The sequence below is a fragment of the Pan troglodytes genome, chromosome 19, assembly GCF_028858775.2.
Source record: "Pan troglodytes isolate AG18354 chromosome 19, NHGRI_mPanTro3-v2.0_pri, whole genome shotgun sequence".
NCBI lineage: Eukaryota > Metazoa > Chordata > Mammalia > Primates > Hominidae > Pan > Pan troglodytes.
The window spans coordinates 18198709-18225000 of NC_072417.2; the positions used below are offsets into that span (position 1 = coordinate 18198709).

A 26292-nucleotide genomic window follows, 5' to 3' on the forward strand; every position below is an offset into this window, starting at 1 on the left:
TCTTGAGCACATGGGAGGGGAAAACCCCAATCCCATCAACCCCTGCGAGGCTCCTGGCACAAAGCTGGACAGTCGCCATGACAAGTAAGGGCAAGTAATCCGCCTGCCGGAGGAAGCAAAGGAAATGGAGTTGGGGAGGAGGGTGCAGAGTCAGGATTCTCGCCGACCTGGTGCCGTAGATACTAACATTTTGGGGTGGAAAATTCTACAAGCCAGAGCTGTGAGGGCAGAATTGGTGGAAACCATTTTGGAGGAATCCTGCATTGTGTCAAATATGAAGGGTGGAAGGAAGAAAGCGTTTGCGTTTGCTCTCAGCTGGATCCTTTCTTCTCATCAGTTAAAATGTCATTTTTTTAGGAAGGCTTTCCGTAATATCTCACCCTAACGTTTTCTCCCAGATACTTTTTATCACACCATCTTATTTAATCTCCTTCACAACCCTTATCACTCTGATAAGATTTATTTGTTCATTGCTTTCAGTACATGGAAACGTAAGCCTTATGAGGATATAGAATTTTTCTACTATCTTATTCATTGTTGTATTCCTGAGTGCCTATTTCAGTGCTGGGTAGCAAGTAAGAGCTCGATAATAAATATTTTTTGAATGAAGGGAGACAGGTCTGAAGCCTGGAGAATGAGATGCAGAAGAGGTGCAAGACCTGCTGCGCCCTCTGCAGGCGGCGGGGGGGCGGTGCAGGTGCTTTAAGAATTACCGCGGGACTCGGTAGGGGGAGCGTAGGCGCTTCTCGCCAAGATAGAAGCGTTCAGACTACAACTCCCAGCAGCCACGAGGAGCCCTAGGGCTTGATGGGAACGGGAAACCTTCTAACCTTTCACGTCCCGGCTCCGCGGGTTCCGTGGGTCGCCCGCGAAATCTGATCCGGGATGCGGCGGCCCAATCGGAAGGTGGACCGAAATCCCGCGACAGCAAGAGGCCCGTAGCGACCCGCGGTGCTAAGGAACACAGTGCTTTCAAAAGAATTGGCGTCCGCTGTTCGCCTCACCTCCCGGGAGTCTTCTGCCTACTCCCAGAAGAGGAGGGAAGCACAAGTGGGTTTCTTTAGCTCTGCGTCGGATCCCTGAGAACTTCGAAGCCATCCTGGCTGAGGCTAATCTCCGCTGTGCTTCCTCTGCAGTATGAAGACTTTGGAGACTCAACCGTTAGCTCCGGACTGCTGTCCTTCAGACCAGGACCCAGCTCCAGCCCATCCTTCTCCCCACGCTTCCTCGATGAATAAAAATGCGGACTCTGAACTGATGCCACCGCCTCCCGAAAGGGGGGATCCGCCCCGGTTGTCCCCAGATCCTGTGGCTGGCTCAGCTGTGTCCCAGGAGCTAGGGGAGGGGGACCCAGTTTCTCTCTCCACTCCCCTGGAAACAGAGTTTGGTTCCCCTAGTGAGTTGAATCCTCGAATCGAGGAGCAAGAACTTTCCGAAAATACAAGCCTTCCTGCAGAAGAAGCAAACGGGAGCCTTTCTGAAGAAGAAGCGAACGGGCCAGAGTTGGGGTCTGGAGAAGCCATGGAAGATACCTCTGGGGAACCCGCTGCAGAGGACGAGGGAGACACGTAAGTGGTGATGGCAGTGGAGTGTGGAGTCTGGGGAGATGAAGTGTGAGGTCGACCTGTCCTCTGGTCCTGAGACCCACTTCTCCAGGCCTCTGCCCCCTTTGCTTGGCGACCCAGGTTTATTGTCCCCCATCTTCCTTTCAGCGCTTGGAACTACAGCTTCTCTCAGCTGCCTCGATTTCTCAGTGGTTCCTGGTCAGAGTTCAGCACCCAACCTGAGAACTTCTTGAAAGGCTGTAAGTGGTAAGGATAACAACGGGGCAGGGAGCTGACCACCCCCGAGATTTTCACTGTAAAACAGTCCAGTTGTCTAGGAGAGGGATGCCCCAGAGCTGGGAGAAGCGGCACGTAGCCCTTTTAGACTGAGCTCACATTTTATCTAGCAGTTTGTGTCTTCTACTTCCCTCAAGGATTCAGGGGGGCTTACCTACCCCAGAGGCAGGCTCAGCCCTAGCCCTACACTTGAAAAGCATAGGTCTGGCCAGCTTTCTAACTCTCTACTGTTTCTAGGGCTCCTGACGGTTCCTGCATCTTGACCAATAGTGCTGATAACATCTTGCGAATTTATAACCTGCCCCCAGAGCTGTACCATGAGGGGGAGCAGGTGGAATATGCAGAAATGGTAAGGACTGGGGCTAACTGCCTCTTCATCAATGCTGCACATTTAAGTCCTTCGTGGAGATGGAAAAAGTGTAGTCCAAGTGTTTCCTGTTCACAAACGGGACTGTTTTTCAAGACGAGTTTCCACATGTAGCGTTTTCTGCCCCGAATTCTGAAGTTATTTAGAGAGAGGTTTCCCCTTTCTTTAATTAGGAATCTGTGTTTTCCGCTAAAAAGTAGTGAATTTCTTGTGGCAGTATATATATATTTCTATTTCTTATTTTTTTGAGACAAGGTCTTGCTCTGTCACCCAGGCTGGAGCGCTGTGGTGAGATCTCGGCTGACTGCAACCTCTGCCTCCCGGGTTCAAGCGATTCTCCTGCCTCAGCCTCACAAGTAGCTGGTACTACAGGCGCACGCCATCACACTCGACTAATTTTTATAGTTTTAGTAGAGACGGGGTTTCGCCATGTTGGGCAGGCTGATATCAAATTCCTGACCTCAGATGATCCGCCCACCTTGACCTCCCAAAGTGCAGGGATTACAGGTGTGAGTCACCGTGCCTGGCTTATAGATATTTATTGATTGACTACTGATATATGTTAGTCACTGTGCTGGGATAAAGTGGTGGACAAGACAGATGAAGGGCTGGTTTGCTTTCTGTGTGGGAGACAGACAACAAACATGTAAACCAGCAAGCATCAGGACCAAGATGATGATAAATGCTCTGAAGGAAATACACAGAATGAAGAGAGACTAACTAGAGGAAAGCACATTGCATAAAATGGTCAGGAAGGAGCTCTCTGAAATGGAGGCATTTGAGCTAAGACCTGAAGGAGGATAAGGGATCAGTCATGTGAAGGCTTCTGGAAAGAGCTTTCCAGGAACTGGCAATGATACTATAAACACCCAGAACTGGGAAATAGCTTTGTGCGTTAAAAGACCAGAAAGGCCCTGCATGGTGGCTCACACCTGTAATCCCAGCTACTCAGGAGGCCGAGGTGTGCAGATCACTTGAGGCCAGGAGTTCGAGACCAGCCTGGCCAATATGGCAAAACCCCATCGCTACTAAAAATACCAAAATTAGCCGCATGTGGTGGCACGCGCCTGTAATCCCAGCTACTTGTGTGGCTGAGGCAGGAGAATCTCTTAAACTCAGGAGGTGGAGGCTGCAGTCAGACAAAATTGTACCACTGCACTCCAGCCTGGGCGACAGAGTGAGACTCCATCTCAAAAAACAACAAAACAGACTGGGCTCAGTGGCTCACACCTGTAATCCCAGCACTTTGGGAGGCTGAGGTGGGCAGATCACCTGAGGTCAAGAGTTTGAGATCAGCCTGGCCAACATGGCAAAACCTCATCTTTACAAAAATACAAAAATTAGCTGGGTGTGATGGTGGGTGCCTGTAATCCCAGCTACTTGAGAGGCTGAAGCAGAAGAATCATTTGAACCCAGGAGATGGAGGTTGCGGTGAGCCGAGATCATGCCACTGCACTCCAGCCTGGGTGACAGAGCGAGACTCCATCCCAAAACAAACAAACAAACACAAAACAAAAAACCCAGAATGCTGGTATAGCCAGACTGAGGCAAGTGAGGGGGACAGAGGGGTGAGGACAGAGAAGAGCAGCCACATCGTGTTGGGTCTTATGGGTAAGGCATTTGGAGTTTATTTGGGAAGTCATGAGAGAGTTTTTTTTTTTTTTTTTTTTTGAGACGAGTCTTGCTCTGTCGCCCAGGCTAGAGTGCAATGGCGTGATCTCGGCTCACTGCAACCTCTGCCTCCTGGATTCAAGCGATTCTCCTGCCTCAGCCTCCCGAGTAGCTGGGATTACAGGCACCCGCCACCATGCCCAGCTAATTTTTGTATTTTTTTAAATAGAGACGGGGTTTTACCATATTGGCCAGGATGGTCTCGTACTCCTGACATTTGATCCGCCGGTCTCAGCCTCCCAAAGTGCTGGGATTATAGGCGTGAGCCACCGCGCCTGGCTTAATTTTTGTATTTTTAGTAGAGACAGGTTTTGCCACATTGGCCTGGCTGGTCTCAAACTCCTGACCTCAGGTGATCCACCTGCCTCGGCCTTCCAAAGTGCTAGGATTACAGGCGTGAGCCACCATGCCAGGCCATGAGAGAGGTTTTTTTTGTTTGTTTGTTTGTTTGAGACAGAGTCTTGCTCTGTTGTCCAGGCTGGAGTGCAGTGGCACCATCTCAGCTCACCGCAACCTCCGCCTCCCAGGTTTCAGTGATTCTCCTGCCTCAACCTTCCGAGTAGCTGGGATTACAGGCATGTGCCACCACACCCGGCTAATTTTTTTGTATTTTTTTAGTAGAGATGGGGGTTCATCATATTGGCCAGGCTGGTCTCGAACTCCTGACCTTGTGATCTGCCCACCTTGGCCTCCCAAAGTGCTGGGATTACAGGCGTGAGCCACTGCGCCCGGCCAAGAGAGTTTTAAAACAGAAGAGTGAATGGTTTATGGGTGGGCAAGAGTGAAATCCAGGGCCAGGCACGGTGGCTCACGCCTGTAATCCCAACACTTTGGGAGGCTGAGATGGGTGGATCACCTGAGGTGAAGAGTTTTAGACCAGCCTGGCCAACATGGTAAAACCCTGTCTCTACTGAAATACAAAAATTAGTTGGGGCTGGGTGCGGTGGCTGACACCTGTAATCCCAGCACTTTGGGAGGCTGAGGCAGGTGGATCACCTGAGGTCAGGAGTTCGAGGCCAGCCTGGCCAACATGATGAAACCCCATCTCTATTAAAAATACAAAAAATTAGCTGGGCGTGGTGGCGGGCGCCTGTAATCCCAGCTACTCTGGAGTCTGAGGCAGGAGAATTACTTGAACCAAGGAGATGGAGGTTGCAGTGAGCCAGGATTGCACCACTGCACTCCAGTCCAGGCAACAGTGTAAGACTCCGTCTCAAAAAAAAAAAAAAAAAGATTGGCTATAGTTTTCTCCCACCCATCCTAATCAGGTTCTGCCTCCATCGCTTCCTGAAAGTGCTCTTGTCAAGGTCACTAATGTCCTCTTGGGTCATTCTCCTTTTTTTTTTTTTTTTTTTGAGACGGAGTCTTGCTCTGTGGCCCAGGCTGGAGTGCAGTGGCACCATCTCAGCTCACTGCAAGCTCCGCCTCCCGGGTTCACGCCATTCTCCTGCCTCAGCCTCTCCCGAGTAGCTGGGACTACAGGCGCCCGCCACCACGCCTGGCTAATTTTTTGTATTTTTAGTAGAGACGGGGTTTCACCATGGTCTCGATCTCCTGACCTCGTGATCCTCCTGCCTCGGCCTCCCAAAGTGCTGGGATTACAAGCGTGAGCCACCGCGCCCAGCCCCTCTTGGGTCATTCTCTAAATTCGCCTCACTGCATCTCTTAGCAGCATGAGTCACTGTCTCCACCTCCCTGCGCTGGAGCACTCAGGCACTCAGGGCTCTGCTGGGCCTTCTCCTCCTCCATCAGCACTCTTTCTTTTTTTTCTTTTTTTTTTTTTTGAGACGGAGTTTCAAAAAATCAGACCCACCAAGGCATGTGGCAGTTGTGTTGCTCTTTGCTCGGTGCCCGCTAGAGGTCTGTTGCCATTAATTTGAAATGAGACCAGTTAGTGTGACTGTGCATCTTTCCTGGCAAGTTAAATGACTATAGTTTCTCTGTTTGTAAAATGGGGATGATTATAATAGCACCTGCCTCACAGAGTTGTGAGAATTAAAATAATCAATAATGAATTAAAGCACTTAAGGCCGGGTGCGGTGGCTCATGCCTATAATCCCAGCACTTTGGGAGGCCGAGGCAGGTGGATCGCCTGAGGTCAGGAATTCAAGACCGACCTGGCCAACATAGTGAAACCCTGTCTTTACTAAAAATACAAAAATTAGCCGGGCTTAGTGGCGGGCGCCTGTAATCCCAGCTACTTGGGAGGTTTGAGGCAGGAGAATTGCTTGAATCCAGGAGGCGAAGGTTGCAGTGAGCTGATCGCGCCACTGCACTCCAGCCTGGGCAAGAGAGCAAGACTTAGTCTCAAAAAAAAATAATAAAAATTTAAAAAAGTACTTAAAACAGCACCTAGCATATAGTAAGTGTTCAGTAAACACTAGTAGTCACTGGTATCAGTTGCGTGCAAGCCAAGAATAGGAGGATGGTATGGTTGAGGTTTACCAGGAGAGAAAGACAAGGGTATCCTGAGAGTGTCTTCAAGAGTGTGCATGCCATGGTGGACTAGAATCTAAAGTGGGTAAGGAACTGGACTGTAAATATGTTTTTGATGAAGCTGAATAAATTGTCATGGTAGAAATAGCAGAGCAGGGTCAGGCCTGGTGGCTCACGCCTGTAATCCCGACACTTTGGGAGGCCGAGGCGGGTGGATCACCTAAGGTCAGGAGTTCGAGACCAGCCTGGCCAATATGGTGAAACCCCGTCTCTACTAAAAAAGATACAAAGTTAGCCAGGCATGGTCGTGATTGCCTGTAGTCCCAGCTACTTGGGAGGCTGAGGCAGGAGAATTGCTTGAACCTGGGAGGCGGAGGTTGCAGTGATCACACCACTGCACTCCAGCCTGGGCGACAGAGCAAGACTCCATCTCAAAAACAAAAACAAGAAACCCCACAAAAAAAACAAGAATGATAACAGGACTGTTTGTGGGCAGTGAGACGGTGAACCAGGCGGTAAAGTCTTAGTGGATGAGGGAGGGTGATAAAACAGGGGAAGCTAGTCCGATAACAAGAACTGCAGAGGAGCTGGGGTTTGACAGCCAGGGGCATAATGACACCCAGCCACCTCTTGTCCTTGAGGTGTGTACTGGGGTCAGCTGGCCATGAGCATTAAAGCCATCTCAGCTTGAGAGGGCCGGTGGGGGGACAGCCAGGGCCAGTCAAGTGCAGGACGAATGGATCATTCTGAAGAGAAGATGAGAAATATGGGAGGGTGTTATTATTACTTATTTATTTTATTAGAGACAGGGTCTCGCTGTGTTGCCCAGGCTGGATAGAGTACAGTTGCAATCATAGCTCACAACAACCTTGAACTCCTCCCGAGTAGCTGAGACTATAGGCCATGCCACCATGCTCAGCTAATTTTTGTACTTTCTGTAGAGATGGGGTCTTGCTGTGTTGTCCAGGCTGGTGTCAAACTCCTGGCTTCAAGCAGTTCTCCTGCCTTGGCCTCTAAAAATGTTGCAATTACAGGCATATGCCACTGTGCCCAGCTGGTTTTTGGATCCTTGAGTAGGAATTTCAGTGGGTTTGGGGCAGATTAGTGTGTGTGTAGAGCAGTATACAGGTGGTGGTGATGCCAGATGACCCAGAAGACTAGGACTTCTCTAGTGCTTGAGGTTAATAAGAGGATGGGGCAGGGGTGAGTCTTTTGTTTGTTTGTTTTTTGAGACAGGGTCTCACTCTTGCTTAGGCTGGAGTGCAGTGGGCAGTGGCGCAATCTCAGCTCACTGCAACCTCCGCCTCCCAGGTTCAAGTGATTCTCGTGCCTCAGCCTCCCAAGTAGCTGGGACTACAGGCGTGCGCCACCACGCCTGACTAATTTTTATAATTTTAGTAGAGACGGGGTTTCTCCATGTTGCCCAGGCTGTTCTCAAACTCCTGTCCTCAAGTGATCTGCAGCAGGGCTGAGTCTTGTTGGCTCGTTAAAAGAAGAAAGGTACTCAGTTCCAAGGCTGGTCCTGAACGCTTACCTGACATGCAACTCTTTAAGGCTGGAGGCTGCAGACATTTGAGTTCTCTGTGCAAACTATAAGGTGATCTAAGCCCTGAACCCTGGTTCCTCAGGGCCAGGGGGTGGTGGTGCAGCCGGTGCAGCCATGTTAAAAGAGTTCAGGAGGTAAGAGGTTGTTTCAAGGCAGGGATAGTTAGAAGAGACTCTGGAAATGTGGGGCGGGGTGGGGTGGGGGGCAGTTTTGAGTATTGCAAAAACTTGTTTAAGAGAAATGGGAATGTTAAAAAGAGAAAAAAATCGTCATTATGTGCCACTGCAGAATTTAGCCTTCTGAATTTTTCTACATTTCTTTCTAAGCTCTGTCCAAGTACTGAAAGCTTTTATGCGGTTGTAATCATATAGTATGTGGTTTTATACATTCCTTTTTTCCTTTTAACAATCATATCCTGAATGTTTTTTGTGGTAGTCTAGTCTTCACTGTTATGATGTTTAATGGTGTATGATATTGCACTGAGTGCTTATGATAATTTTCTTACCTCTTCTCCTGTTTTGGACATTTGGGTTGTTTCCAGGATTATTATATGATAAATTATTCTTCAGTGAACAAATTATCTTCATGTATTTTGAGGGAGGTTCTTTTGTCAAGAGATTTTTTTTTTTTTTTTTTTTTTTGAGACAGAGTCTTGCTCCATCACCCAGGCTGGAGTGCAGTGGCATGATCTTGCCGCACTGAAACCTCTGCCTCCCGGGTTCAAGTGATTCTCCTTCCTCGGCCTCCTGAGTAGCTGGGATTACAGGCGCCCGCCACCATGCCTGGCTAATTTTTGTATTTTTAGTAGAGACGGGGTTTCACCATGTTGGCCAGGCTGGTCTCTACTCCTGACCTCAAGTTATCCACCCACCTCGGCCTCCCAAAGTGCTGGGATTACAGGCATGAGCCACCGCACCTAGCCTTAACAGAAATTTTATGAATAAGAAATATCCTAGGTCAGATAATATTAACATTTTTAAAAATATATCTTGCAATACAGATAGTCAATTTGTTTTCTTTTTTTCTTTCTTTCTTTTTTTTTTTTTTGAGACAGAGTCTCACTCTGTGGCCCAGGCTGGAGAGCAGTGGTGTGATCTTGCCTCACTGCAACCTCTGTTTCCCGGTTCAAGCGATTCTCCTGCCTCAGCTTCCTGAGTAGCTGGGATTACAGGCACGCACCACCGCACCCGGCTAATTTTTGTATTTTTAGTAGAGATGGGGTTTCGCCATGTTGGCCAGGCTGGTCTCAAACTCCCGACCTCAAGTGATCCACCCATTTCCGCCTCCTAAAGTACTGGGATTACAGGCGTGAGCCACTGCTCCTGGCCAGTCAGTTTGTTTTCAAAAGATTTTTGTGGCTGGTGTGGTGGCTTATGCCTATAATCCCAGCACTTTGGGAGACCAAGGTGGGAGGAATGCTTGAGCCCAGGAGTTTGAGACCAGCCTTGGTAACACAGCCAGATCCTGTCTCTATCAAAAAAGTTGGGCCTGTGGTCCCAGCTACTTGGGAGGCTGAGGTGGGAGGATCGCTTGAGCCTGCGAGGTTGAGGCTGCCATGACCTTTGATTGCACCATTGTACTCTAGCCTGGGCGACAGAGTGAGACTCTGTCTCAAAACAAACAACCAAAACCTTTTTGTGCTTTTTTTTTTTTTTTTCCTGCTAGTGTACCAGTTCTATCGCAACCTCTCTCATTAGGTATTTTCATTTCTAGTGTCTACAAGCTTAGCATTTGAAATAGATAACTTTTTTTTTTTGAGATGGAGTCTTGCTGTGTCGCCCAGGCTGGAGTGCAGTGGCGCGATCTCAGCTCACTGCAAGCTCCGCCTCCCGGGTTCACGCCATTCTCCTGCCTCAGCCTCTCGAGTAGCTGGGACTACACGCACCCACTGCCACCACGCCAGGCTAATTTTTTGTATTTTTAGTACAGTCGGGGTTTCACCATGTTAGCCAGGACGGTCTCGATCTCCTGACCTCGTGATCCGCCCGCCTTGGCCTCTCAAAGTGCTGGGATTACAGGCATGAGCCACTGCACCCGGCCTTAAATAGATAAAATTTGTATAGGTCAGAAAATTGGGGAAGGGTGTATTTGGGTATTTCCATATACTTGTGTGTACTGAGTCTTCTTCCCAATATAGTTTCTCGGGTTTTCTCCTTTCTTTTCCACCTTTTCACAGAACTTTCTGCAAGTCTCATTTCCAGCTCCCCAGCGTCTTTCCTGAGTACTTGCCCTGCCCCGTGGGTCTTGCAGGAAGCCTTTACTCCTCGCCTTGCCCTCTCCAGGAGACACTTTGCATCCTCTGTACCCTTTATCTCTCAGGGTGGGGACGGGGAACGTCCTCATTCCCAAATGCTGTAGCCACACAATTGCTCTTTCGTCTTTGTGAAACTTTTCCCTTGAGGCTTATGCTGATTCTCTCTCCCGCTGACGACGTTGGCACTGTACAGCCTTCCGGTGCTCTCCTGTTCGCCCGCCATTTTGGTGACCTCAGGTATCCAAGCCAAAAGCCAGGGTCTCTCTCATCCTTTAATCTTTAATCTCCCTGTTCCTAACCCCTCACATCCAATTACTTCCCAAATCCCATCAAGTCTGCCTAATCTTCCTAATCCACCCACATCTGTCCCTCCCACTGCCTCTACTTTAATTCAAGGTCCTATTATTCTGGGCCTTATGTTGCTGAAACAGTCTCCTGCCTCCTTTTGCTCATTAAAACCGTATTTGTTGACTCTGCTTATTCTGCACCACGTGTTGGGGAAGCAGTGGTGAGAGCGAGGCAGATGTGATTCCCTCCTTCTCTGATAGGTATGACGGAAGGGGAGTGAGGAGCACCAGGGGCTATAGGAAAGAGGAACAGGGGCGCCTTGCTTAGCTGGAGGGGTTAGGGAAGCGTTCCCAGAGGAAGAAGCATCTAAGAGACCTGAAGGATGACTAGGATTCAGCCAGGAGGAGTCGTTGGGGGAGATGAAGGAAGAATATTCCAGACTTGGAGCCTAGGACATGTGAAAGCCAGTGGGTTGAAAGTGTGGCGAGTTGGCACTTTAGGGGACCTGAGAGTCAAAATGGCGGGACTCAGAGTTTTTTTTTTTTTTTTTGAAATGTAGTCTTGCTCTGTCGCCCAGGCTGGAGTGCAGTGGCGCGATCTGGGTTCACTGCAAGCTCCGCCTCCCAGGTTCACGCCATTCTCCTGCCTCAGCCTCCCGAGTAGCTGGGACTACAGGCGCCCGCCACCACGCCCGGCTAATTTTTTGTGTTTTTAGTAGACACGGGGTTTCACCATGTTAGCCAGGATGGTCTCGATCTCCTGACCTCGTGATCCACCCGCCTTGGCCTCCCAAAGTGCTGGGATTACTGGCGTGAGCCACTGCGCCCGGTCAGGACTCAGAGATTTTTATGGGAATTAGCAGATAGAGATGAGCCTTGAGAGGTGGGTCGGGGTAGCAGCGTGGTAATGGAAGACTAGGAGGAGGAACTGGCAAGATTTGGTATTGGGTTGGACCAGGAGTGGAAAGGAAGTGAAGAGTGATAGCAGTCAAGGCTGGTGCTCAGATTTCAGGATTGAGCACTGGTGTGGAGTCCAGGAGGAACAGCAGGTTTGATGGTGGCGGATGCCGGGCCTATTATGGACAAATTGAGTTTGAGGAACCTGTGGGATGATCAAGTGGCACTGTCCACCAGGCAGTTGGATATATGGGTTCAGAGTATAGAGGTGGACACTGAAGTCCTGGATGGTTGACATCAGCCTGAGGCCCAGAAGACAACTGACGAAGGACAGTGTCCAGACTATTTATCTCTCACAAATCAGTAAGAAAAAGACGGCTGGGCATGGTGGCTCATGCCTGTAATCCCAGCACTTTGGGAAGCCGAGGCAGGTGGATCACCCGAGGTCAGGAGTTCAAGACCAGCCTGACCAACATGGCAAAAATCCCGTCTCTACTAAAAAATACAAAAATTAGCCGGGCGTGGTGGCAGGCGCCTGTAATCCCAGCTACTCAGGAGGCTGAGGCAGGAGAATTGCTTGAACCTGGGAGGTGGAGGTAGTAGTGAGCCGAGATCGTGCCACTGCACTCCAGCCTGGGGATAGAGGGAGACTCTGCCTCCAAAAAAAAAAAAAGAAAAAGAAAAAGAAAAAAGAAAAGAAAAGAAAAAACAACAACTGGTCAGGCATGGTGGCTCACACCTGTAATCCCCACTTTGGGAGGCCGAGGTAGGCAGATCACTTGAGGCTGGGAGTTTGAGACCAGCCTGGCCAACATGGTGAAACCCCATCTCTACTAAAAAGTATAAAAATTAGCCGGGCTTGGTGGCAAATGCCTGTGGTCCCGGCTACTTGGGAGGCTGAGGCATGAGAGTCGCTTGAACCCAGGAGGCAGAGGTTGTAGTGAGCCGAGATCGTGCCACTGCACCCCAGCTTGGGGAACAGAGAAAGACTCTGTCTCAAAAAAAAAAAAAAAAAGAAAAAGAAAATGGGCAAAATTTATGAAAAGGTGTACCCAACTAAATGGCCGGTAAACATAGAGGAAATATCTAATCTCTCTTATGGTAATGATGGAAATACAAATTTATGCTGTAATGAAATACCATTTCACCACCTTCAAATTGAGAAAAATGTAAAAGTCTGGCAATACCAAGAGGATAAAGAACAATAGACACTTTTTTTTTTTTTTTTTTGGAGACAGGATCTTGTTCTGTTGCCCAAGCTGGAGTGCAGTGGTGCGAACATGGCACACTGTAGCCTCAAACTCCTGGGGTCAAGCAGTCCTCCTGCCTCACTCTCCCAAACAGGTGGGACTACAAGTATGCCAATATGCCTGACTAATTTTTTAATTTTTTGTAAAACTGGGGTCTTGCTATATTGCCCAGGCTAGAATAGAGACTCTTATACACTGCTGGTGGGAGAGGACATTGGGATAAGTGCTTTGGGAAAGAAATTGACATTATAGTATCTTACAAAGTTTGCAAAGTGCATAGCGTAGAGACCAGTAATTTTACTCTTCAGCAGAAACTGTAGAGAAACCCTTCTACATGTGTACAGAATGTTAAAGCACACTAGCCAAAAAACAGAAAAACATCAGTGATTCTAAATAGAAGAAGGGTAGATCAGTTTGAATATATTCATGAGTAGAGTACTATACACCAGTGAAAATGCAAGAATTAGAGCAAAATGTGTTTCCATGGTTAAAGCTTACTATCACAGAGGGATGTATATGATATAATACCATTACTGTTAAGTCTAGGCCGGGCATGGTGGTTCATGCTTGTAATCCCAGTGCATTGAAAGGCTGAGGTGGCTGGATTGCTTGAGGCCAGGAGTTTTAGACCAGCGTGAGCAACACAGACCCCTGTTTCTACAAAAAAATGATTTTAAAGATTAGCCGGGCAGGCTGGGCGTGGTGTCTCATGCCTGTAATCCCAGCACTTGGGAGACTGAGGTGGGTGGATCACGAGGTCAGGAGTTCAAGACCAGCCTGGCCAAGATGGTGAAACCCCGTCTCTACTAAAAATACAAAAAAATTAGCCGGGCGTGATAGCAGGCGCCTGTAATCGTAGCTACTCAGGAGGCTGAGGCAGAGAATTGCTTGAGTCTGGGAGGCAGAGGTTGCAGTGAGCCAAGATTGTGCCACTGCATTCCAGCCTGGGTGACAGAGCGAGACTCCGTCAAAAATAAATAAATAAATAAATAAATAAATAAGCCAGGTATGGTGGCTTATGCTTATATTCCCAGTTACTAGGGAGGCTGAGGCCAGGGGATTGTTTGCTTGAGCCCAGGAGTTTGAGGTTTCAGTGAGATGATTGCGCCACTGTACTCCAGCCTAGTCAACAGAGTAAGACCCTGTCTCTAAGAAAAGAAAAAATTAAGTCTAAAGACCTGCAAGACAACGTTAGATACTGTTTTTTTTCCCATATGAATATACTCCTAGGCTGGGCGCAGTGGCTCACACCTGTAATCCCAGCACTTTGGGAGGCTGAGGCAGAAAGATCACTTGAGGCCAAGAGTTCGAGACCAGCCTGGCCAACGTGGCGAAACCCTGTCTATACTAAAAATACAAAAAATTAGCTGAGCATGGAGGTGAACTCCTGCAATCCCAGCTACTCGGGAGGCTGAGGCACAAGAATTGCTTGAACCTGGGAGGTGGAGGTTGCAGTGAACTGAGATCGTGCCACTGCACTCAGCCTGGGTGACAGAGTGAGACTTTGCCTTTAAAATTAAAAAAAAAAAATTATATATATATATATATATATATATATATATTCCTAAGGAAATGTATGACAGTGATAAATTCAAGATAGTGTTTACCTCTGAGGGAGAGTTTCTGTTAGGAAAGGGGTTTAAACATATCTTTTTGTTCAGCTGGATGGAGGGGTCACAGGGTTGTTTTTTTAATAAGATACTTTGTATGTTTGAACTGTTTAATTTTTTTTCTTTATTTTTGTAAGGAGGTTTTTTTGTTTCCATTTTTGTATTTTTGAGACAGCGTTTCTGTTGCCCAGGCTGGAGTGCAGTGGCAATGATCTCAGCTCACTGTGGTCTCTACCTCCTGGGCTCAAGCAATTCTCATGCCTCAGCCTCCCCAGTAGCTGGGACTACAGGCATGCACTACCATGCCCAGCTAATTTTTTTTTTCTTGTAGAGACAGTGTTTCACCATATTGCCCAGGCTGGGCTTGAACTCCTGGGCTCAAGTGATCTGCCTGCCTCAGCCTCCCTAAGTGCTGGGATTACAGGTGTGAGCCACTGTGCTCAGCCGATAATTTTTTTCTTTTCTTTTTCTTTTTTTTTTTCTTTGGGCACTGTCTCTCTGTCACCTAGGCTGGAGTGCAGTGGTGCGATCTCAGCTCACTGCAACCTTTGCCTCCTGGGTTCAAGGGATTCTCCTGCCTCAGCCTCCTGAGTATCTGGGATTACAGGTGTCCACCACCATGCCTGGCAAATTTTTGTACTAATATTTTTTTAAAGGATCAAATGGCACCTAGCATGTACTCAGTAAGTATTTGAATAATTGGTTGGTTCTTTGTCTCTGGGTTGCGGTATTATTATTTGTTTCTTCCTCTCTAAGTGTTTATAAAGAAAAAGTATAAGGCCGGGCACGGTGGCTCACACCTGTAATCCCAGCACTTTTGGAGGCTGAGGCGGGTGGATCACCTGAGGTCAGAAGTTTGAGACCAGCCTGGCCAACATCATGGTGAAACCCTGTCTCTATTTAAAAAAAACAAAAACAAAATTAGCCAGGCATGGTGGTGCATGCTCTGTCTCAAAATAATAAAAAAAAAAGTATGAATCTATATGGCTTTTGGTGGCTAAATTTGACATTAAAGTCTGAGCTCACCCTTGAACATTGAGACAGAGTCTGTGCTCCATATATACACCCCATCTGCCACAACACTGCTAGAGGCACGCGCCTCAGACTCCTTTTCCCTCCGAGTGACTCAGCCATTCCCCCGTCTCTGTATAGGTCCCTGTCCTTCGAATGGTGGAAGGTGATACCATCTATGATTACTGCTGGTATTCTCTGATGTCCTCAGCCCAGCCAGACACCTCCTAGTAAGTAATGTTTGCCTCCCTGCTCGCCGCCCCACCACCCAGTTTCAAGCGGGGCCTCTTGGGAGAGTCAAGGGCTGCCAGGGGTCTTTGGAGGAGGAAGGCTTGACATGCTTATCAGAGGGGCTGGTCAGTTGGCTTCCTCCCCTTCCTTTTTTTTTTTTTAGATTGAGTCTCCCTCTGTCACCCAGGCTGGAGGGCGGTGATGCAGTCTCAGCTCACTGCAACCTCCGCCTCCCACGTTCAAGTGATTCTCCTGCCTCAGCCTCCTGAGTAGCTGGGATTACAGGTGTGCACCACCACACCCAGCTAATTGTGTATTTTTCTTAGAGATGGGGTTTCACCACGTTGGCCAGGCTGGTCTCGAACTGACCTCAGGTGATCCACCTGCCTTGGCCTCCCAAAGTGCTTGGATTACAGGTGTGAGCCACCACACCCAGCCTCATTTTTGTATTTTTAGTAGAGACAGGGTTTCACCATGTTGGCCAGGCTGGTCTCGAACTCCTGACCTCAAGTGATCCACCTGCCTTGGCCTCCCAAAGTGCTGGGATTACAGGCGTGAGCCACTGTGCCCGGCCATTCCTCCCCTTCCTTTGACAGCACCGGGGTTTCAGTGTCCATGTCTCTCTCAGCGTGGCCAGCAGCAGCCGGGAGAACCCGATTCATATCTGGGACGCATTCACTGGAGAGCTCCGGGCTTCCTTTCGCGCCTACAACCACCTGGTAGGGACCGCCACACTCAGCCCCAGCACTCGTACTGGCCCGGCTCTCCTTCCTTGAGGGCAGCTGAGGCTTTGCAAGACCTGTTTTCAGCCCTTTCCTTCCCCCAGGATGAGCTGACGGCAGCCCATTCGCTCTGCTTCTCCCCGGATGGCTCCCAGCTCTTCTGTGGCTTCAACCGGACTGTGCGTGTTTTTTCCACGGCCCGGCCTGGCCGAGACTGCGAGGTCCGAGCCACATTTGGTAAGCATCTGTGCCGCCAAGGGAGGAGGAGAGGGAAGGGCACTGCCACCTGCACAGGGGCCTTTTGTGAGCCAGGGGCCACCTGTGGGGTTTCACGCCGTCCTCTGTACGGCCCCGGGAGCAGGTGCAGCCCAGTCGGCAGAGGAGCAAACAGGCTCAGAGCAGGTAGGAAACCTTCCCAAGGCCAACCAGCTGGTCAAAGGACTGCTTCCTTCCTGAACTCATACCCTGTCAGCTGTGGAGCTTTTGGTCTCTGAAATCTTTCTAGAAAATTGTTGATAAAGCTGATTCCGTTTTCCTGTAGGCCTTCAACTTGCATCTCTCCAAGGAAAAACTGGGATTTGAGAGGGATGAAGTGGGGCTTGGGCATTTAGGTCCTTTGGGAGGATAGATGTGGGGAGCATCAGAGGTCTTTGTCCTGCTTGTGACAGACAGCATGGGGGAGATGTTGAGTCCAAACATGTTGGCGCTGGGACGGGAGACAGACCTCTGCTTAGCCTGGTTAGTGCCAGGAGCCATTGCCCCCTCCCCCACTTTGTTCCTTCCCTCTCTAGCAAAAAAGCAGGGCCAGAGCGGCATCATCTCCTGCATAGCCTTCAGCCCAGCCCAGCCCCTCTATGCCTGTGGCTCCTACGGCCGCTCCCTGGGTCTGTATGCCTGGGATGATGGCTCCCCTCTCGCCTTGCTGGGAGGGCACCAAGGGGGCATCACCCACCTCTGCTTTCATCCCGATGGCAACCGCTTCTTCTCAGGAGCCCGCAAGGTAGGGGTCACACCCTGAGAGCCCAAAGCAGCTGGGCAGCGGGGCAGGAGCAGGGATGTAGTCTGCAGTGTAGGGGAATGGGTGGGGATGGGGAAAAAATCCCAAGCTGAAGGAGTGCCTGGAGACCCCGAGGGAGGCAGGGACATCCAGGGCTTTGGGGGTGACTCCAGGTCCTGTTCCTTGTCTCCAGGATGCTGAGCTCCTGTGCTGGGATCTCCGGCAGTCTGGTTACCCACTGTGGTCCCTGGGTCGAGAGGTGACCACCAATCAGCGCATCTACTTCGATCTGGACCCGTGAGTGGCTGTGACTCCTTCCTACACAGGGCCCTGATAAGCCTAGGAATGCCAGAGCCCAGCTGTAGGGTCCCAGTCCCTGGGTGTGAGGGGTTCCTGCCCCAGGGGTGAGGCCTCTGCCAGCAAATCTCTCCTCTCTCTCGCAGGACCGGGCAGTTCCTAGTGAGTGGCAGCACGAGCGGGGCCGTCTCTGTGTGGGACACGGACGGGCCTGGCAATGATGGGAAGCCGGAGCCCGTGTTGAGTTTTCTGCCCCAGAAGGACTGCACCAATGGCGTGAGGTCCTCAGTTCAATTCCAGAGATGTTGGGGCTTGGGTTGGGGAGGGAGGTGAATCCCAGAGGGAGCAAGTGTCCTCACTGAAGGCACTGATAGACCCTCCTCATCTCTCCCTCAGCCTGCACCCTAGCCTGCCTCTCCTGGCCACTGCCTCCGGTCAGCGTGTGTTTCCTGAGCCCACAGAGAGTGGGGACGAAGGAGAGGAGCTGGGCCTTCCCTTGCTCTCCACGCGCCACGTCCACCTTGAATGTCGGCTTCAGCTCTGGTGGTGTGGGGGGGGGCCAGACTCCAGCATCCCTGATGATCACCAGGGCGAGAAAGGGCAGGGAGGAACGGAGGGAGGTGTGGGTGAGCTTATATAAAAAGGTTTTTATGATACTAGAGTCTTCGTGTCTGTTTTGGGGGGGCATATGAGTGAGGTGGGGACCAGGCAGGGGGACTGGCGGGCTCCCTGGTCCAGCAGCAGTGGGTATGGCGTATTGGTCCTGAAACCAGGGGTTGAGAGGTGGGACCAGGCAGGAGCCAATGGGGCGGCTGAGCTTGGTGTGAAGTCAAGTGGGTGGGGGTGGGGCTTCATGCCATTGACTGGTTGGTTGCTAGGCAACTTGGTAAACTGAAGGGGGAAACCTGTTTGAAATCTCACTCCCAAGGTGGGGGCGGCAGGGGTCAGGGTTAGCGGGGCTGAGCAGGAGCTGGGTCAGACTGTTGGGTGTGACCGTGTGAGACTGTGCAGACAGTGACAGGGCGCCTGTCGCCCACACTCCACACTGTTTGCCATTCTCCAGCAGCATGGGGACCATTACTCAGCTCTGAGGGGAGCAGGAGCACTCTCCTCCCCTCCCCGGGGCTCCCCAGGAGGCAGACAACCCAGTTGCCAGAGTCAAGGACACACATAAAAGAGTAAAGGTGTTGAAAAATACAGTCGTCACCTTTGATATTGCTGTTCCATACGGGGCGCGGCGAGGGTCTTATTCATTCAGCGGCTGTCGCTGGGCTTGTTTCTCCATTTGTCTGCTCTGTCTTTGGGGGTGGGGGACGAGTGTGTCATTTGAAGCAGTGACTCCTCCCTCCTCCCCCCAACACCTTCCCAAACACTGAGAATGGGGGGACTTTGAAGAAATACTGCCAGCAGGGGATGTGATTTTGGACCTCACAATCAAAGGGAAGGGACGAAAGGCCTGGGGAGGCTTGAGAGGGAGAGGAATGTCACCCCTGCCCAGAGGTGCTGAAAGCCAGGGCTCTTACACCCGAAAAGGCAACTCCTCCCTTCCCCCAGGATAATTGGAAACAGCCCTTCCTGCGCAGCGCCGGTTTGGGGTTGTAGGTACGCCCCTTCTTCTCCCAGCCCCGCTTCTCCCCCCAGCCATCTAGGAAAGACCCAAGTGTATCCCCTAAACTCTTGTTTTTCACTAACCCCCAGGTAACAACAGCACATGGTCCATGGAACAGTGACAAAGGAGACCCCAAGAGTGGGAGTTGCGCAGCCTGGGTTTGGTTTCTAGCTTTATCCCAGACTTCCTGTGTGACCTTGGGCAAGTCACGGGGCCTCCCTGAGCCTCAGTTTCCTCATCTCTGCAATGGGATCGTTAGCTCTGCCCCTCCCACTTCACACAGGTAGTCGTGACGATCAGCTCCGCCGCACTTTGTAAAACGCCAAGCCTTCAAGGTTATTATTATTCTCTCCAAACCTGCCGGGAGCAGCGGTGTTGTTTTGGGATGGAGGAGGAGGCTGCGGGAGCGAAAGGGGCGGGTTCCTCGGGGTGGAGAGGGCGAGAGCCTTTCTGGATTCGAGAGAGGAAGATTCCAGCAGCTTGGGCGATCGGAGGGCAGGAGGGGAGCCGGGCAGAACTCAGCCGGAGCCAGAGGCTCGGAGAGACAAAGGGGGCGTGACAGCCCGCGCCGGGGGCTGAGGCGGGGCGGCGGGCGGGAGGTGCGCGAGGTGAGGGAGGTGTGGGGGGCGTGGGCCGCGGGATGCTGCCGCCCGCTCCGCCTCGAGCTCCAGCTCCGGTTTTTCCCTCCACCATCCTCTGCCCCTCCCCGCCTCTCCTTTAACTCCCCCCTCCTGGGCTCGGGACTGGTTTCCTCCCTTAGCCCGCTGCCCTCAATCCCGGCGAGGCTGGGGCTCCGGCTCGGCGCCCCCTTCCTCGCTCCCTGGTCCGGCGCCCCATGCCGCCCCCGCCCGGCCCCCGGCTCCCCCAGTCCCCCACTTAGGCGGACTCACAGATCCCGGGGTGCTGGCGCGTGGGCCGGGGGCGCGTAGGGCGCCTGCAGACGGCCCCTGGAAGGGCTCTGGTGGGGCTGAGCGCTCTGCCGCGGGGGCGCGGGCACAGCAGGAAGCAGGTCCGCGTGGGCGCTGGGGGCGTCAGCTACCGGGGTGGTCCAGGCTGAAGAGCCAGGCAGCCAAGGCAGCCACCCCGGGGGGTGAGCGACTTTGGGGGAGTTGGTGCCCCGCCCCCCAGGCCTTGGCGGGGTCATGGGGCCCCCCCATTCTGGGCCGGGGGGCGTGCGAGTCGGGGCCCTGCTGCTGCTGGGGGTTTTGGGGCTGGTGTCTGGGCTCAGCCTGGAGCCTGTCTACTGGAACTCGGCGAATAAGAGGTGAGTGGCCTGCGGCTGGGGAGATCCCAGACCCTAGGGCAGTGGGTAGGGAAGCTTTGGGGGCTTGGAGGCGGGCTTCTGTGGGCAGGGAGGAGGCGGGAGGGAAGGTGCTGGTGCTCTGATGTGTGATGGGTTACTAGACAGGTGATCTTGGGAGCCAGACTCCGGGTCCCACGCAGAGCTGGATGCGGGTGGTGCTATGGATGTCAGGAGTTTGGAGACCCCAAAGGGGCAAGGAGAAGAAAGTTCATGGGTAGCCGGGAGGGCAGTGAGGTGGGTATTTGGATCTGTGGGAGGCCTGCGTCGGGGGCTGGGCTTGGAGGGAGCCTGGTTACTGTCAGCTCTCAGGAGAGAGCTGCAGATTAGGTGCTGCGAGTCGCTGAGGGGAAGGCAGGGCAGGGTGCCTCCCTCCCGCAGAGGGACTGCGCATCCGAGATGGGAGGCAAGGGGGTTCCGTTTGGGGGCTCTGGGGACAACTTCCCCAAGGCTCCTTGACTCTCTTCACAGTCTGTCTCCCAACTCTTCCCCACAGTCAGTGAACTGTTGGCTGAACGATTTCCCAGCCAGAACATATTCCTGCCTTCCTGGCTTGCCGGCATCTTGCTGGAAGAAGCCTGGAGCCCCCTGAACCCTCCTTCCTTCCCTTTTGCATCTGGAGGACTCCATTGCCCCCTCCCCCAATCTTTGCTGCAAACTCTTCCATCAGACCCTCTGTTCCATGGCATGCCAGCTTTGCTCTGAAAAGAGGCCAGGGGTCAGATGAAACTTCAAGCCACGCTGGGTAGGACAGAACCTTTGGGAGGTCACCTGGGTCCCTTGCCTACATGCGGATCCCACTTCCCGCTCATAAAAGAGTTCTGTGTTTTGAAAAATTCCTACTTCCCTGGGGAGACTGTGTGAGGCCATGGGAAGGGGGTGGGCTTTGGAGCTCATCAAATCTTTGGTCTTAATCCTAGCTCTGCCGCTTTCAGCTGTGTGGCCTTGGGCATGTCACTTAACCTTTCTGAGTTTGTATCCTCAATCCTTACAGCTATTATGAGGATTAGCGGTAAGGTGTTTGAATGTATTATGTGCTCATTAAAGGAGAGCTAGGATTATTGTTCCTCTCTTTACTTCCCAGCCTCCCTCACACTTCTCTGCTCTGCCATCCCTCCCTCTCTTTTCCCTGGATCTCTTTGGGTATAATCTCAATGTCTTTTCTGTACTCAGTCACCCACCTGCCAACTCCCAGCTGCAATGTGAGTATCAGGTGTGTAGCTTGAGAACATAAGCTTGTTTTCACAGGGTAGAGAAAAGGGAGTTAGGGTGTCCTGGGGGCTCTTTCGGATGTGGGGTGGGAGTGGGACACTTGGGAGTCTGGGAAGATATCAAGTAGCAGTCCCCTGGGACCCAGTCCTGAGACCCTGTCTCAGCAGCTATTGATGTCCAGGAAGGGGCTGCAGGGGTTGGCAAGTTGTGGCTGTGCTGGGACAGTGGATGCCTGGGTGCACTGGCCAAGGAGATGGTGAAGTGTGTTGGTTGTGGTTAGAAAAGTCAACTCCTTTCCTTTCCAAAGCAATAGAGCACTTGCCCCAGAAGTCTAAGACCCAGTGTGGGATTCTGAGTGGGAGAATGACTCAGGCAGCAGGTTCCTAGACCCTGGTTCCCATCAGCCCCAATGATGGTCGTGGCCAAACCAGGCATTTGCCTTCTGTGCTATTAGCTGGCTAACTTAGGACACTGGTCTGGACCACCCTCCACACAGCCCCTCCCTGAACCGCCGCCCCCTTTGCCCGGAAATCCCTGAAATTCAGTGGTGGCCTGAAGGAGGGGAGGCTCTGCCCCCATGGTTGGCTGCCATGGAATAGTGAAATCACCTGGGAGGGGTGGGCTGTGTGGTTCCAGAGAGGCCAGCTCCTTGGTAACTGGCATCCTGTTGCCATGGCAATGGGGCTGGTGATGGAGCGGGAGATGGCGGTGTGCATGTGGTGAGGGCGGGCTGAAGAGTGGAGTGCATTTGGGCACACCAAGGGGCAGGAGACCCCTGAGCCTGGCTTCCTGCTGCTTCCAATGTGAATGCACAGAGTCCTTGGTGCCTGCTCTATAAGAAGAGACTTTCCGCTCAGACAAAGGCGGGCAAGCGTGAGCTGAGAATTGCTGTCCTGGAAGGTTGTGGGGTGAGGGAAGGAAAGCTCTGGGGGCCAGGCCTCTGACATCTCTTCCTTGTCCACCTTACCCTCCTCCCCATAGGTTCCAGGCAGAGGGTGGTTATGTGCTGTACCCTCAGATCGGGGACCGGCTAGACCTGCTCTGCCCCCGGGCCCGGCCTCCTGGCCCTCACTCCTCTCCTAATTATGAGTTCTACAAGCTGTACCTGGTAGGGGGTGCCCAGGGCCGGCGCTGTGAGGCACCCCCTGCCCCAAACCTCCTTCTCACTTGTGATCGCCCAGACCTGGATCTCCGCTTCACCATCAAGTTCCAGGAGTATAGCCCTAATCTCTGGGGCCACGAGTTCCGCTCGCACCATGATTACTACATCATTGGTACTGCTGGGCAGAGGGCACGATTGAGTGGGGGGCTCCTGATACCGAGCAGAGAGGGAGGGGGACCCCTGCAGCCAAGAGGGAGATCCCAGTGCCCTCAGGCAGTGTTCACACCAGGGTGTGGGGCCAGAATCAGGGCTAGATTCTGGAGTGCCAACCTCTTCCTCTGGCTTTTCTCTCCCAGCCACATCGGATGGGACCCGGGAGGGCCTGGAGAGCCTGCAGGGAGGTGTGTGCCTAACCAGAGGCATGAAGGTGCTTCTCCGAGTGGGACAAAGTGAGTGGGGCTGGGGGACACCTCCTGGGCACGAAGGGACGTTGGGGCAGTACGATCATGGTTGGGGCAGTTGTCTCAGCCCCTCTCTGGGTCTTCCTCATCTCCAGGTCCCCGAGGAGGGGCTGCCCCCCGAAAACCTGTGTCTGAAATGCCCATGGAAAGAGACCGAGGGGCAGCCCACAGCCTGGAGCCTGGGAGGGAGAACCTGCCAGGTAGGAACCAGGGGCTAGGCCCCTGCCTTCCCCAGCTTCCTCTGCTCTCAGACCCCAGCTGCCCTGCCGTCACCCTCCCTCCCTCTTCAGTTTTGGGGGCGGTGATACAGGAAAGAGGAGAAGAGAGGATGGGAGGGTGGGAGGGGAATGGAAACCAAATGAGGAAAAGACTCAATTAGAACTAATTAGCCAAGTCAGTGCTTCAATCAGTGCTGTCAGAGAAGTGGGGAGGACTCTGTGGCAGGAAGCTGAAGGGCTGGACACCTGGATTCTGAGCAGAGTTCGGCGGGGGAGGGGAGATGGGGTCCCCAAGGGGCCTGGGCGCTACAAGGGAAGCCCATGGGGACCCCCAGGGTTGGGTGTCCAGGTGCCCAGGTGGCTCCTTCAGTCCCTCCCCCTCTTTCCTCCTTCACCCCTTCCCTGCCAGGTGACCCCACCAGCAATGCAACCTCCCGGGGTGCTGAAGGCCCCCTGCCCCCTCCCAGCATGCCTGCAGTGGCTGGGGCAGCAGGGGGGCTGGCGCTGCTCTTGCTGGGCGTGGCAGGGGCTGGGGGTGCCATGTGTTGGCGGAGACGGCGGGCCAAGCCTTCGGAGAGTCGCCACCCTGGTCCTGGCTCCTTCGGGAGGGGAGGGTCTCTGGGCCTGGGGGGTGGAGGTGGGATGGGACCTCGGGAGGCTGAGCCTGGGGAGCTAGGGATAGCTCTGCGGGGCGGCGGGGCTGCAGATCCCCCCTTCTGCCCCCACTATGAGAAGGTGAGTGGTGACTATGGGCATCCTGTGTATATCGTGCAGGATGGGCCCCCCCAGAGCCCTCCAAACATCTACTACAAGGTATGAGGGCTCCTCTCACGTGGCTATCCTGAATCCAGCCCTTCTTGGGGTGCTCCTCCAGTTTAATTCCTGGTTTGAGGGACACCTCTAACATCTCGGCCCCCTGTGCCCCCCCAGCCCCTTCACTCCTCCCGGCTGCTGTCCTCGTCTCCACTTTTAGGATTCCTTAGGATTCCCACTGCCCCACTTCCTGCCCTCCCGTTTGGCCATGGGTGCCCCCCTCTGTCTCAGTGTCCCTGGATCCTTTTTCCTTGGGGAGGGGCACAGGCTCAGCCTCCTCTCTGACCATGACCCAGGCATCCTTGTCCCCCTCACCCACCCAGAGCTAGGGGCGGGAACAGCCCACCTTTTGGTTGGCACCGCCTTCTTTCTGCCTCTCACTGGTTTTCTCTTCTCTCTATCTCTTATTCTTTCCCTCTCTTCCGTCTTTAGGTCTGTTCTTCTTCCCTAGCATCCTCCTCCCCACATCTCCTTTCACCCTCTTGGCTTCTTATCCTGTGCCTCTCCCATCTCCTGGGTGGGGGCATCAAAGCATTTCTCCCCTTAGCTTTCAGCCCCCCTTCTGACCTCTCATACCAACCACTCCCCTCAGTCTGCCAAAAATGGGGGCCTTATGGGGAAGGCTCTGACACTCCACCCCAGCTCAGGCCATGGGCAGCAGGGCTCCATTCTCTGGCCTGGCCCAGGCCTCTACATACTTACTCCAGCCATTTGGGGTGGTTGGGTCATGACAGCTACCATGAGAAGAAGTGTCCCGTTTTGTCCAGTGGCCAATAGCAAGATATGAACCGGTCGGGACATGTATGGACTTGGTCTGATGCTGAATGGGCCACTTGGGACCGGAAGTGACTTGCTCCAGACAAGAGGTGACCAGGCCCGGACAGAAATGGCCTGGGAAGTAGCAGAAGCAGTGCAGCAGGAACTGGAAGTGCCTTCATCCAGGACAGGAAGTAGCACTTCTGAAACAGGAAGTGGTCTGGCTGGAACTCCAAGTGGCTTAGTCTGGGGGATCAGGGGGTGGGAGGTGGATGGTTCTTACTCTGTGGAGAAGAAGGGCGGGAAGAACTTCCTTTCAGGAGGAAGCTGGAACTTACTGACTGTAAGAGGATAGAGGTGGACCGAGAAGGACTTTTCCCAGTCTTCAGTGGCACTTCCCAAGATCTCCCTTCCCTTGTGCTCTGTGCTGATTTTAGGACAGCTAAGATGACTGCCATGTGCTGTGGCAGGCCCAATTTGTCTTGTTCTTTCCTTTCCATATCCCAGTATAATCTCTGTTAATCAACAGGACTACCCCAAGAACCCATGTGCTCTCCCGAGTAACCCAGATGGCTGTCTTGTTCATTCCATCCTACATTTCCGACTCCTTTCAGACTCAACACAGTTCCCTTCTTAGTGACCAAAATGGTGGCCTACTGGCTGGTCTAGCTGACAGTGGTACTTAGCAAAGGCCACTGTTTCCATAGTGACCAGCTGATACCTCTTCCTGCCCTCTAGTGTGCAATTGGGTGTTGCCTCAGTTTCCTCCCAGCTCAGTTTTATTAGATCAAAGCTGTTGTTGGGCACCAGGTTGGCCACCTCAATCACCAGCCAAGATGGTTGCTTTGTCCACCAGAGGTCAAGTTCACCTCTCTGGTGCTGTAGTTCCCAGCTCCTTCCTGATTTTTCTAATCGCTCCTTCTGGGGAACAGGAAGTTGATATTGCCATGGTGGCGGGGTGTGCCGTCACCTCAGTAGTTTTACTGTAAAAGGGAAATTTGAACAACAAAAACAAAAAAAAATAAAAATAAAAAACTTCAAAAGTTGACAAGAAGGCTGGAGAATGACTGGACTTGAATTGGGACAAAGGCTTGGTTAGAATGGCTTTCAGCTGAGGGTTGGATTGCATGAAACCAACCAAGGGGGGTGGGTAGGGATAGGGCTAGTTTGGAGTGGTGAGGTTGGCAGTGCTTGGGGAGGCGAAAATGGGCTGGGCAAGAAGGCAGAGGAAGGTGTCACCTCTAGGGGAGGGAGAGAGTAATGCAGGCAGGAGTGGGGTCGCCAATTCATCCATGGGGACAGTCTGAGTGTCTTGCTAAGCCAAAGCACCAGAGACGGGGTAAGACGCAATTAGGATCAAAGTGGTAAAAACATGTTCACATGTTAAAGTCTATTCCCTACCAT

At 52.4% G+C, this 26292-nt stretch overlaps 2 protein-coding genes across 4 annotated transcripts; both read left to right on the forward strand.

Annotated features, from left to right (window-relative positions):
* Positions 1 to 18073, forward strand: WRAP53 (WD repeat containing antisense to TP53). 3 transcript variants are annotated; one of them, XM_009431632.3, is made up of 11 exons: positions 1 to 84; positions 1137 to 1568; positions 1713 to 1811; positions 2079 to 2190; positions 15312 to 15400; positions 16030 to 16120; positions 16228 to 16360; positions 16915 to 17123; positions 17314 to 17417; positions 17564 to 17698; positions 17814 to 18073. In XM_009431632.3, the coding sequence occupies exons 1-11, from the start codon at positions 11 to 13 to the stop codon at positions 18055 to 18057; spliced, it is 1722 nt and encodes a 573-aa protein (XP_009429907.1). In that variant the 5' UTR covers positions 1 to 10; the 3' UTR covers positions 18058 to 18073.
* A 1543-nt stretch (positions 18074 to 19616) lies between these two features.
* Positions 19617 to 25942, forward strand: EFNB3 (ephrin B3). Its single transcript, XM_016931472.4, has 5 exons — positions 19617 to 20290; positions 22520 to 22812; positions 22997 to 23089; positions 23197 to 23301; positions 23729 to 25942. Exons 1-5 carry the CDS (start codon positions 20169 to 20171, stop codon positions 24136 to 24138), a joined length of 1023 nt encoding a protein of 340 aa, XP_016786961.1. The 5' UTR covers positions 19617 to 20168; the 3' UTR covers positions 24139 to 25942.
* Positions 25943 to 26292: the final 350 nt, after the last annotated feature.